Here is a 13765-nt window from a genome sequence, read left to right as displayed (position 1 = left end):
CCGGGAGAATATGAAGTGAGGGCATCAGTCAAATGGGGTGCCAGATTTAACTTCGGCCATTGCTTTTGCAACCTGTTCCTCTGTAAAAGGGATAAAACTGCTAATATCGGATTGAGCCTCAGGGTGAAGATCCAGGGATTCCCATTTGGTCTCGGCTGAGGAGGGATGATTTCTAAATGAAGAGTATATCTCGCTGATTTTGTCAGAAAATAATTTGCTGATTTTCTCGCAGCATTCTTCTGAGGGGGGCAGAGTTTGGGACATGCTTGTTGGTTTGCATTATTCTTTTACTATTTTGTAGAGCTCTTTGGGCGAGCTCCTGTTACCATTTATTTGCTTCGCGAACTAGGTCTTCTTTAGCATTTATATGGCATTGTTGTAGATTCGCATCTCTACTTTATATGACAATCTATCCGTATCCTCTTTTGACTTATGTTCTAGCATTTTACACTTTCTTTTTAGTATCCTGAGTTCAGGCAGGTACCAATTCTCAGATGGTATTCTCCTGTTCGGTTTGTGTATGATTCTGGATGCGCATTGGTCCAGTATGTTGGAGATCTCAGTTTGAAGGCTTTCCACTCCCATGTTCACAGGGAGTGTCCATAGGGCATTTTGAATCACTTAAGGAGGAGTTGTTTTGAAATGAGTCATAAGTAACCAGCCTCCAAGCTCTCTTTACCACTGATGACGAAGTAGTGGGGTTTGTGGGTGTAGCCGGTAGGCTAAGGGTGAAAGAAATTAACAAGTGATTTGTCCAGGAGAGGGACCTGACCTCTAAGAAATGTGTGGCTTCTATGTTAGAAAATAGGAGATCCAGGGAGTGCCCGCAATGTGTGTGGGTCCTTTAACCCATTGTTTTAGTTGCAGAATCTGCATGTCATTTTCCAGGTGTTTGACCACGAGATTGTTTGTTTTTTCAAAATGAACATTGAAGTCCCCTATTATTACAAAAAGTTTATGTTTCAAAGATGAAGGGAACAGTTGAGGTTGAAATTATTTACTGAAACCTAGTTGGTATCTAGGGGGATTATAAATAACTGCTACCCCAAACATTTTGTTGTCAACGCTTGATACTTGAAATGCTAGGATCTCATGTTACCCTAACTGTGCCACTGATCCAGTGAGGCAGGTGAAACAGTCCTTAAACAAAATGGCTATTCCTCCTCCCTTCTGTCCTGGTCTATCTCGTTTTAATAGTTTATAGTCAGAAGGTAGAGCAGTGGCAATATCAGGACAGTTATTATCTGGTTTCTGTGATGAAGGGTAGATCGGGTTTCATCTCAGTTATAATGTCTCCAATCTCAAGGGAGTGTTTGAGTACTGACCTTGCGTTAAACTAAATGCAGTTCAGTTGGGGACCGGACTGATTGTCAATTCATCTATGGGACCATTCAGGCCGTGCCTGGCTGCACCATTTGCAGCTGAGGCATGAAAAAGGGCTCTCCGTGTTCCCTGGGTAGGCTCCAGTACAAGGTGACTTGTTGCTTAGTGTATGATTAGATAATTCAAGGAGTCTTTCCCTAGAGTAGCAGCGATATCCGCTGAGATCTAATTTGGAAAGTGCAAGAAGTTAACTCAATATACAAGTTTCACAAATCTGCAAATCTATGGGCCAGATTTGTGAATTCTCATGATTACACACCCAAACCTTGTCTTTTGATTGTGTCCATAAGGACCCCACCCATGCATATGTAAAACCACACCAAAAACCAGTTATTTCTCCAGTAAACTCTGTAGAAAGAGGATTGTGAACCAGTGGTGCACTACTCTCATAGGATGGATGAAGTTTCATCTTCTGTTCAGGATGGACATCCAGAAGGATGAAAAGGAAGAGACAACACCTCCAACAAAACAAAGTGATGTCTGGAACTATTTTACAAAGGCTAGAGCTAAATATAAGCAATGTACTGTTTGTGGCAAATGGTTATCCAGGGGCACTAACAAGAAGTATTCACATGGGAGAAGTTCCATGTGAAAGCCCCTAAAAACAATTCAGGGAAGGGTCTACAACCGGATGAGGTGGGAGAAACCAGGTGCAGCAGGACAGTCACCTCTACAGCACCCTGGAGAGAACCATCACAGCTGTATTCATTACAATACCAGCTGACCACGAAGGGTTGAGTGTAATGGTTACTCACTGTGGAAAATGCCACATGCATGTCACTGTACATATGTCTTCTGTGGGAGCATTTTTCTTTTTTTACTGTTCTCAGGTTCTATGCTCATACACCATAAATGATGAACTGTTGAAAGAATTATCATTGAATAGTGGGGAAAAACAATCATAAAGATTGCAGGAAAAAAACTGCACACTATGTGCATGTAAGTAAGTTGTTGCATGTGCAAATGAGTATGTGACTGATTGGGTTTTTGAGTGTATGTGTGGTTGTGTCAGTACCTGTGTGGATGACTCTATAGATGTGTGAGTTCATGTGTGAGTACCTGTATGTGTGTGTTTGTGTTAGAAATTAGGTCTATAGTTGACAGTGGTTTGCACCTTGTTCGAGTAGGGACCCTCACTCTAGTCATGCTAACGGAGTCACACTGCTAAGGTAACCCTTGCTCAATGTGTAAAGCATTTGTACTAGGGGTGGGCGGAATTTGCGTAATCGCGTTACGCAAATCTCCGCGAAACGGTAAAAAATCTCCGCGAACTCGCAGAAATTCCGCGAACACGCGGAATTGCTTGTTCGCGATACTTTTTTCCTATTCGCGATCGCTGTTTGCGTGCTCGGGGTGAAATATCTCGCAAACACGCATATTGAGAACGCGAACAAGCAAAAAATTTCGCGAAGTCGCGGAACGCAGATTTTTGGGCAATTTCGCGTTCTCCGCGGAACGCGAAATTACCCAAATTCCGCAAATTCCGCGAACGGAACGGAATTTACCGCTCAGGCCTAATTTGTACATACACCTAGAGTAATTCAGAAAAAACACTACAAAATAAGTCCCCACCAGTTTAGAAAAATAGCCAATATTTGTTTAAATAACACAAGACCAAAACAACACACATTCATCATACACAAGTAAAGATATCACTTTAAAAGCTTAAATAAGTTTATTCCATAGAAATCAATAGATGCATTCCTAATACCATAAAGTACATCAGATGCATCAAACATCAAAGACAAGAAGAGGCGCAGAGGGATGAGGTGCTGGAAAACAAAGTGATGCATCAGTTCCTTAATCCAGAATGGAGGGGATGCATTGGTTTCTCACTGCTAGTCAGGGTTGGTCTTGCGTCGGTTCCTTACTGGAAGGGAAGATAATGCACCGAATCCCAAACATACAGCCTCAATTCTTTACTGCAGCTGGCATCGATAAAGAGTCGGCGTTGAAGGACAAAGATTCAAAAATCCAGATGTGCTGCATCAATTCAGCAATGGTGAAGCAGGTGCTGCATTGATTTGACAGCCGCAAAACAGGCAAAACAGGCATTGCATCAATTCTCCAGTGGTGAAGCTGGTGCTGGGTCAGAGGTAATGCATGGATTTTCTCACCAGATTACACTTCCAAGGGTGCAGGAACTGGATTTGGCACCACTTGGCTCTCATCAGAAGATCTCAGGCACTGGTAGGTAAAGTTTTTGATGGCCCTGAGTTTTCATACCAGGAGCATCTTGGAAGCAGGATGTATAATGCAATCTATAGTCCGTTCACTCCCATGACAGAAGCATCAAGCAGCAGGCCTACAAAGCAACGGATAGGGTGGCAGTCCCTTCTACAGCATCCAGCTCGTCTTCATGGTAGAATGTCCTCAGTCTAGAGGTGTTCTGATTTTGGGGTGCCTGAGTTCCAAAATGTATACTCTTATCAGCCTTTGAAGTAGGCACACTTCAAAAGAAAGACTTTGTAGTGCACAAGACCCTGCCTCTCCCAGACCTCACTCCAGACACACTAGCAGGGGGTGGAGGCAGCATTGTGTGAGGACAGGCTCAACCCTATTCAGGTGTCAATGACAACTCCTTCCACCACTCGAGCTCAAGAACACCCATTAGCCTGTGCAAGGCATCTCTCAATTCCCTTTGTGTGCCTGTCTAGAGTGAATGTACAAGAGGCCAAATGTCAGGCAACTCAGACATGTATTCTACAGCAGAGACACAGAATAGTTAAGCAAGAAAATCCCCACTTTCTAAAAGTATCATTTTCAAACACACAATTTAAAAAACAACCACCAAAAGATATATTTTTTACATTGCAATTTCAGACCTCAAACTCCGAATCCTTATCAGCTCCTAATGGCACATCATTATAAGATATTTCAAGGCAGTCCCCAAGTTACCTATGGGAAAGATAGTCCTTGTAATAGTGAAAAATGAAGTTTGCAGTATTTCACTATTAGGAAATGTAAAACAGCACAACACATGTCCTACCTTTTGAATACACCGCACCCTGCCCATGGGGCTAACTTAAACCTACCTTATGGGTGCCGTACATATAATAAAAGGAAAGGTTTGGTGCCTGGAAAGTGGGTGCACTTGCCAGGTTGAAATGGCAGTTTAAAACTGCTCTGCTCTCACAGACTCTGCAATGGCGGGCCTGAGACATGTTTGAAGGGCTACTCATGTGGGCGACACAATCAATGCTGTAGGCCCACTAGTAGCATTTGATTTACTGACCCTGGCCACCCTGGTGCACTTTACTAGGTACGTACTAGTAAATCAAATATGCCAATCACAGAATACCAATCACCAGTACAATTCAGACAGGGAACACTTGCACTTTAGCACTAGTCAGCAGTAGTAAAGTGCCCTAGAATCTTAAAACCAACACAAATGAAATGCAGCACACAGTCAGAAACAGGAGGTCAAAAGCACAAAGACAGGGTAAATCACACTAAAAGATGCCAGGTCTTAACAACAGGTAAAATTATTAAGATACATTTTTTCTATGTTTAAAAAATACATTTTATGAACACTTTACAATGCAATATAAACCAAACAATTAACAAAATAAACATAACATACATTATTTAACTATTTACAAATCAGGAAACACACCCAAACTTGCCCTTCTGATTAACAGCACTAGGACCCTACCCATGTACTGGCAGTGCTGCTGTCTATTTACTTTATCTCTCCAAATGTGTTAAATTTGATGGTATGCCATCAAGGGACCAATGAGTACAGTTATGACTTTCATGGTGTGTTCAAGTGCATGTTTCGAAATTTAGGAACACCAACTGGTTTTCTAACCCTCAGTTGTGCAAAACATCCATGGGATGACTTACATGATTTTTTGAGCGATACAAACTCTACCATTAAAAGCATCAAATTGAAGATGCCAAGAGAACTTAAAGATAGAGTTGTGTGTTTGCCAAGTCTGTCCTGTGAAACAACTGTGGCAGGCAATTATCCGAAGAGAGACTTTTAAAAAGTATCCTTATGGGACAAATTCCATGTGAAAGCATGTTAAAACCACCGACAAAGGAACATACAATGCATAATCTTTGAAAATATGGTCCTTAATGTTCTTTATCCAGAACTTCTCAGAAGCACTAGAGAACATACCATGTCAAATTCATTATTCATTCAGTAAGTGGATACTGAGGGGGAAAAAGATATATTCTTTAATATTTTATTTATAAAGTTTTATTTAGCGCGTACTAGACCCAATGAGGGTATCAGAGCGCTTTACATAAGTTACATTAAAAGAAAAGTTGAGCGCTAGTCACATATAAATGAGGATCTAAGATGAGATCATGTAAATTATCGTTGAAGGTCAGGATTGTGTAAGTCATCCTCCTTTAGAGATCATCATGTATCTTGGTAGATGAGCAGCTTCTGGTTGATATCAACTTGCCTCAGGGCTGGAATCAGAAGAGAGTTTTATTCATTAGAAGTAGTTTGACTTCTTTATTGAAGGAGGTGGTGGAGAGGTTCATTCTGATTGCTTGGGGCAGAGCGTTCCATATCCTATGCTAGGCCAAGGAGGAGGTGTGTGTGTGTAGGTTTTCTTTTTCCTAAATTTGTGTGGTTTCAATAGCAGGATGTTTGGTGCTTCTCAGAGTTCTGCTATTGCCTGATATTTTGAGTTTATTGGCTAGATATTTTGGTGTATTGAGGTGGAGGGATTTGTGCATCATGCATGCAATTTTTAGCTGTGTTCTTGCCTCATGAGGGAGCCAATTCAGTTCCTTTAGATCCGGGGTGATGTGGTTGTTCTTTCTGGAGCCAGTGACGAGTCTTGCAGCCGCGTTGAGTGAGGCTCTTAAAGGAGCCAGACTGGATCTTGGCCAGCCACATAAGGTTGTATTCCCATAGTCTATTCTGGGTAGAACTAGAGATTGAATCGCTGTTTTTAGGTTGTTGTCATTGAGGAAGTGTTTTAGTTTTCTCAGAATGCTCATCTGAAATTTGGCTCTTCTGGTGGCTGTGCTGATGTGTTCCCTCATGTTGAGATTCTTGTCCAGTAAGATATGTGTTAGGCTAGTACTTCGAGAGCTTTTGTTAGACCTGGCACCATTGGCGTGGGTCTCCCTTCCATTTTTTGCCTTTGCCTCCTGTATTTTGCTGTGTGCTGGACTCCATTTGTGCTGGTCTAGGTGCTTTGGGCACTTTGTCACTGCTGTTCAGTGCCAAATGTGAGTGCTCCCTTTTGTAAATTGTTGTTATGGATTAGTGTTTCCATTATTGGCTATTTGGTTTACTTGTCAGAACCTAGTATAGTGCACTGTCGCCTGTAAATCAAATACTGCTAGTGTGCTTGCAGCACTGATTGTGCCACCCACAGAAGCAGCCTGAAAAATGTAACTCTGGCCTGCCATTGCAAAGCTTGTGTGCAGTCTAGTACTGCCATGTCAACTTGGCAAGTGCACCCATTTACCAGTCCCTAAACCTTCCCTTTTTTACAGATTAGTCACCCCTATGGTAGGCCCAAGGTACTCCTGTGGGAAAGGTGCATTGTATGTGAAGGGCAGGACATGCCCTTGTGTGTGTGGCATGTCCTGATAGTGAATAACTGCCAATTTCATTTTTCACTATTGCAAGGCTGCCTGTTCCCATAGCACAGAATGGGGAGTTTGTTCATAAAATCTTATAAACATAACTACTCCTGGGAACGAGGGAGAAAAATAAAGTTTAGTATGCCTGAACTCAGAATGTTAAAATGCATCTTTTAGTGGGGGTGATTTTTACAATCTGTGTTTGAAAATACCACTTTTAGAAAGTAGGTATTTTCTTGCTTAACCATCCTTTGTGCCTCTGTTAGGTTTGTGTATTGCATGTTTGACTTTGGATAACAGGGGCTGGAGAGGGGCAGTGGCTCCAGAGGTCTGATGGGTCAGGTCTGGGCTAAATAGACCTGGGCTGCATTTAGAGTCGGAGAAGGAGATTTCCTTTCACCTGCATGGGCCTGGTCTGCCTTCAACAATGCTGTCTCCACCTCCTGCCAGGAAGCTGCACCAGTGAAGACAGAAGTGGTTTTGGCTAGGTACAGACATTCTCTGCCTTCAGAGAACAAAGGATTTTTGTGTATAAAAAGAGGAGCCTAGACACCAGACTTTTAGATCACTTCTGGGAAATCAAGAGGAACCTTTGCCATGGTGAAGAGCCGGCCAAGGAAAGGAGAAAAGGGACTTTATTGTTTGCTTTGTCACCTGCTTGAAGAAAAGATCTCCAAGGGCTTGAAACTGAGTTTGCCTCCTGTTCTGATGTCTCAGAGACACAAAGACTTCATTCTTTTTGTCTCTCTGCATCTGGAACTGCTGTTCCAGCTGCTACAGAGGGAAATTGCAATACCGATGCCAGCCAGTGGCGCCGTAACCTGCACCGAAGCTGTGGGCACCGCCCGTAAAGAGCACAACGCACCACCCCGACTTGCACCATAGGCCCAACGCCTGCTGACGTCATGCCGCATCAACTCTGAAGCCGTCATCGAGGCCACTGCCTGCAGCGGAGCGGAGGACACCTCTTGTGATGTCCACGACGCACCTCCCGATTTGCACTGCAGCCCCGACGTCATCGACGCCGGTGCATTATCAATTCGGAGCCGATCCTCAACGTGGGTGACTCCTCAATCCATCGACATCGCACCGTTGTAATGAACCAATGCCTCAACGCCTTCCTTGATGTCACCATCCGACACAGAAGGAACCGACATCTCACCTCCCCTGCACTGCAGTAAGGAACAGAGACATCACCTCCCCTGGGGGCGTAAGGAACCGATGCCGCAGGTGCCAACAAAGCATCACCTCCCCGACGCCATGCACCATATTTGCTTCCATCAATTCCAAGGTACTATTCTTTGTGGGTCTGTTTGACCCAGGGCCCAACATCGCACACCTCAAGGTCGGCGCTGTTCTTTGGGATTTTCATCTGTCACGACATCATAATGACTCCAGGTGGAGTCATTTGTTGCTAGAAGCTTGATTTGCTTGAATAACCTATTTTTAAGGATAATTTTGCTATTGTAGTGTGGATTTTTTGTCATTCGGTCTTGTTTTGATTTAGATAAAGATTACTTATTTTTCGAAACTGGAATGGTGTTCATTTGTAGTGTTTTCACGGTGTTACTGTTCATGCTCACAAATGCTTTACACACTGCCTCTGAGATAAACCTGTCTGCTCGTGCCAAGCTACCAAGTGGGTGAGCAGGGGTTATTTTAGGAGTGTATCCCCCTTACACTGACTAGAAGCAAGGGTCCCTATTTGGACAAACGTACCTACTTCTGCCAACTTGAGACCCCAGTTCTAACTGGTTTCAAGCCTGAAAGTTACTTTAAGGCTTTTCATGACCTTAGAACAGTTAGCTGAGAATTAGATCACTGCACTGAGGGTACATATAGTAGCTATACCACATGAGATGTAGTGAGTACAGGGGAAGTACTGGCAAGGTGGTTGCACGGGGTTGCTATTACTGGGAGACTATGGAATCCTGTAATATTGATTGGGTAACATTTAACATCTGTAATTAGGCTCCAACATTTCAGCTTTGCATGTCATTTTAAAAACTGAGAATAGGAAGGTCCATGCATTGACTTACTGCATGTATTTTTGCAGGCTTATAACTTTCTCTTACGGGAACATGGAGATAAAAGAGTTGAACTAATGAGATCTGAATACAAAGAGATATTTGATGCTGTGCCTTTTGCTGATAAAACAAGGTAAGGTAAAGATGTTGTCAAGCCATGTTCTAAATTAACATATACACCATGAAATAGGAATTACTCTAACCTGAATTATAGTACTTTTATTTATCTTGGCGACACAAGTTTATTCATGGTCATTGTTTGCACTGATCAAAATGATTGGGGCGTTTCAGTTTGGAAAAAGCAATATACAATGTTTTTACGTTGTGTTTTGTACAAAGTATTGCTTTATTTTCATTTGCCTGATAAATTAAAACATGCATAAAATAAATTAACAGAATTGTGAGTTTAAAATATGTATGTGAGCCAGCACACATGTGTATATGTATATGAAATGGGGAAAAAATGTATACTTTACGGATGGATGTATGAGGTATATGCATTTATTGGAGGAAGCAAGGAGATGAATTCTTTGAGATATAACAACCCATCAGTGAGTTATCAGGACTGGGGGGCTGTATTGTATGTAGAAATGTTGTGGATAGGGTCTAAATAAGGAGTAATAGATAGCAATAGTTTTATTAAGCTTGTATTGGTTTCTTTTGAGATACAAGTCCTCAACACTAAGACAACATAAGCAGTTTCATTCGAACCAATTTGACTAATTTATCCAGTCTTCATCAGTCTTGGGCTCTAAGATTCTGTCAAATGAAGGAAGACTGATGTAAGTGTAGGATGGACGAAGCTAATTCCACAAGATGAACTTAAACGTACACATTGTGTATCTTAGTTACAGAAGTCAGAAGACCCAGATCTTCTGTGTGAGAGAGGAAACTTGATTCAAAGATGGTGTCATTTATGCTAAGGGAATGCATAATATAGAAGTAATACTCAGCTTCAAGCATTCTGGTTTAAGAGATTGGATGGACCTCTCAAATAAAACTGAGAACAGGTGCTTTGTGAGCCCAGGTGAAATTGCAGTTTCTCTCACATATTTTTCAGTATCTCACTTTATGATTTTCATGCAAAATGTCTAAGAATATGCATTATGCCACATAGTGTAATTGAGATTTCACTGGAGTAAGAAATCCTATTATGGGAGCACAGGAACAACACAATGAGTTGAACATGAGCATCTGTCTCTTGCATGATTTTAATCTACATGTTTAGCATGAAAAGGGTTCCCAAATTCAAAATAGATGTGAGGAAGCCTTTTGTGTTAAAAACAGAGTAAAATGCTAGATCTGCATTTCACCTTATAATGCATCATTTTATTTTTTGGTGCATTTTGCATAATTTCTGAGAGAAAATGTCACAAATTTCTCCCAGTCTTAGTTCTGTGTCTTTACTGTTGCTTTGGTACTGTACTTCTGGATTGGTAGCACATGATGTAGCCATATTGGGGAAGCATGATATGGAACACCTTTTCCTCGTTAGTAGTCCAAAAACAGGTTGCATGTTTTTGGACGACTACCTGAAGCTGATCACAGACAAGGCAGAGGTACTGATTTTCAGAAAAAAAACTCCCCATGGGATGCATTCTGGTGGCTCTCAGAGCTCTGACCTACCCCTACCCCCACAGACCACACTAGGAACCCAGGCATTATTCTGGACAACAAGCTATCCATGATGACTCAGGTCAAATTTGTCTCCTCCTCCTGCTTCTGCATCCTCTGCGTGCTTTGTAGGATTTTCAAATGGCTACCCACAAAACTCAGGATGCACCATCACCCAGGCCCTTATCGCCAGCTGACTGGACTACTGCAACGCTCTCTACGTAGCGATTTCAACTCACCTCCTCCGATGACTATAGACCATACAGAACACTACAGCCAGACTCATCCTGGATCTCCCTAGACAAATCCACATCACCCCCTACCTCAGGGAACTCAACTGGTTCATTGGACAGAAAAGATTCCAGTTCAAATTCCTGACCCATGTACACAAGACTTACACAACATCAGACCTGCCTACTTCAACCACCACCTGAAATTCCATCAGACCATCAGACCACCAGACATGTCCGCTCCATGTCCATGTCCCTTTTCCTAACCCTCACCTCTTGCATCTGACGTAACAGATGTAGAGGTTGTTACTTTTCCTACCTAGCAGCAAAGACATGGAATGGACTACTCTTTTGTCTATGGACCTCCCCATATCTTCCAGAGTTCCCAAAGTTCTTGAAGACCTAGCTTTTCAGCTAATCAGCTGGACCCTGCTAGCTCATATATACCCTCAAGGGTGACAAAAAGTACTCTACAAATCTACTGATTGAATGATAGCCCGCACTGCGATCAGCTGTCAGAGTGCAATAAGATTCCCAATGATGAAGCATGCCACCTCTGGTGTGTGGGGGGCATCGTCTTTAAAATAGAATATACCCTTTTAGTGAGGTGTTTTGCTTGGTGTTCCCCTGCTCCTTTTCTTTTTATTCTTTTTGCTTCAAGACCAAAGTGTTTATATAGTGGAAGTGCTTAAAACTTTTTAGACCATTATACTAGCGCCCTTGTGGGAAAAGTACTTAAAAAACATGTAATAATTTGTGAGAAAAGCAAATAAGAAGTTTTATTTTGGATTCACATTGACTGGTGGCTGATAATGTTTCACGATGAAGCAGACACTTTACACAGTTGCCAACCAGGATGCCTTCAGTTGTAGCCTTTCATGACTCCTGGGCTTCCGCCTTGCCATGGTAGCCCACCAATACTACAATACCAGTACCTTATGCCAAAGTTGCTCAGTTGGTTACAAGTGGCTGTAGTGGCTGATGACAATGCCCATTGCCTTATGCATCTCTCCCATCTGATAGTAAAGACCCTCCTTTGTTAGCCCATCTAGAAGTCTCAGAATCCAACGCTGGGCACTCCTGGCACTCAGCTTTTCTTGCTGCACATGCTGGACTGTAGAGCCATAAAGCACTTGTGTGACAAGCACTACAACTGTTATTTTCATGCTGTGCAAGCCACGTGCAACCCACCCAACCCAGTCTCCTAGGGGACAGTTCAAAACACCTTGCCTGCTTAGCTTCTGTAAATATGTAAGAGCCTGCTGTGTCTGATCAGACAGTGTATTTAATTTCCTCTGCTAATTGCAACTCCACAGTCTTGCCAGGTACTCCAATTAATAAAAAAGCTATAATAATGTTATGAACAAAATGGCACCAAAGTGAAAAAAATCAAATAAGGGGAACCATAGATACACACTATTAGGAAGTTTTATGTAACAAAATAGCACCAAAAAGTGCTAAGTGGCAATCATAATCAATGGTGGCAGTAGATCGGGACCTGTTGCTTCAGTCCAGTAAGGTCACAATCTGGGCAGATCAGGTTTGGCAGGATTGTACCAGTCATCCCGAGGTCTTGAAGTCAGGATTTTGTTTAAGTCCCAGGTTCTCAAAAATATTAGAAGAGGTCCACGTAGAAACAACCAAGGGTCCCACAACCTTAGGAGCACCACTTAGGGGCCAAGGCTCAATCTGGCAGAGGCCACCAGCGGTGTCAAGGTCAGACACAGTTAGAACCGGTCAGCTGGGAGTTGCAGGAAAAGTCATTGTGTAGCTTTTTGTGTCCACGTAGCACAATAAGAGGTCGGCTAACTGACCACCGGAGTCTGAGTCTTTGTTCAGAGTAGAAGAGGGACAAATACTGGCCTACAGGGCTCCTTTTAGGTAACAGGCAGTGTGTCTAGTCCTCTTCTTTTCTTCCTCAAGTTCAGCCGTGGTCTGAAGAAGGTATTTTGCAGAGGCACTTTTATGTCAAGCACCAGGTTGTGGATGGCCCCTCACTATCAAAATAAGATAAGCTTTCCCAGTGGTAATTTTTCCACTTTTGCAGTGGCTCCTGTGCACCCTATAGAAAATGATCCACCATTGCCCCTCACACTACTTCCAAGATGGAGACACTCATCTCCAATTATGCACAACCTGTGTGCCCAACCAGAAATAGGGCCTGGGTAATGAGCTGTCCCTCCTCTGGGTTCACTCTTAACCTGTTCTATGGACAGCTCTTCCCCTACTTTTTTGTGCCTGTTTCACTGGCATATATATGTGTTTATGTAACCACTAGGTAGCTATAGCTAGGACCTTGTTTCCATAGGACAAGCATTTTATGGTTTGCTTATAACTTTGGAGCAAAACTTAAAAGAAATAACTTATCCACCTCTGCAGATTTTTAGAAAATGTGGGTGTGATCTGTCAAGTGGAAGGATGAAAAAAAGGCGAGCCCCAAAACACTTTTTTCCCATTTATTTTTCCATTGGAAATCAGACACAGCTACAGCTAAAATGTATGAATGGCATTACACCAAATTTGGCAAAAAGTTTGATTTTGGCCCAGAAAACATGCTTTTTGTGATTTGATGTAAATGTCTTCAGTAGTGTTTGAGAAATTGAGATAAAAAAATAGAGATATTTCATGAAACGTAGGATCTGCAGAGTTAACAAATCTTGAGATAAGATCTGATTGGCTGCCACCACATCAACAATGATGCAGCGCTAGCCAGTTTACAACTCAGGAACTGAGTTCCCTGTCCAGGACATAAGTGGAAAAAATATATAAAGGGCAGAGTAGGGATACCGGGCCCCCTTATGTTTGCATATGGGGGTCAAAGAGGGACTCCCGCTGGGTCAGACAATGGCAATTTTTTATGGGCACCTCAGATCCACAGAGGGTAAGCAAAAAATGACAGTCTTCTTTCTTTTGCAAACGTTTTTCCCTGCATTGGGCCATGCCCAGGGGGCA

The 13765-nt window shown here is 42.5% G+C and overlaps 1 protein-coding gene across 3 annotated transcripts in view; it reads left to right on the top strand.

The window, feature by feature from the left end:
- The window catches only part of LOC146809210 (putative methyltransferase DDB_G0268948), a 530358-nt gene that overhangs the window by 357103 nt on the left and 159490 nt on the right, over positions 1-13765 (top strand). For all 3 annotated transcript variants that reach the window (XM_085616026.1, XM_085616027.1, XM_085616028.1), the window contains exon 6: positions 8999-9102. In XM_085616026.1, the coding sequence (XP_085472152.1) occupies positions 8999-9102 (104 nt within the window). The remainder of the gene's footprint in view (positions 1-8998; positions 9103-13765) is intronic.

This window comes from Triturus cristatus, chromosome 7, assembly GCF_964204655.1.
Source record: "Triturus cristatus chromosome 7, aTriCri1.1, whole genome shotgun sequence".
In the NCBI taxonomy this organism is placed as follows: Eukaryota; Metazoa; Chordata; class Amphibia; order Caudata; family Salamandridae; genus Triturus; species Triturus cristatus.
Note: the sequence above shows the minus strand (reverse complement) of the source record. Positions and strands in the feature narration are given on the sequence as shown.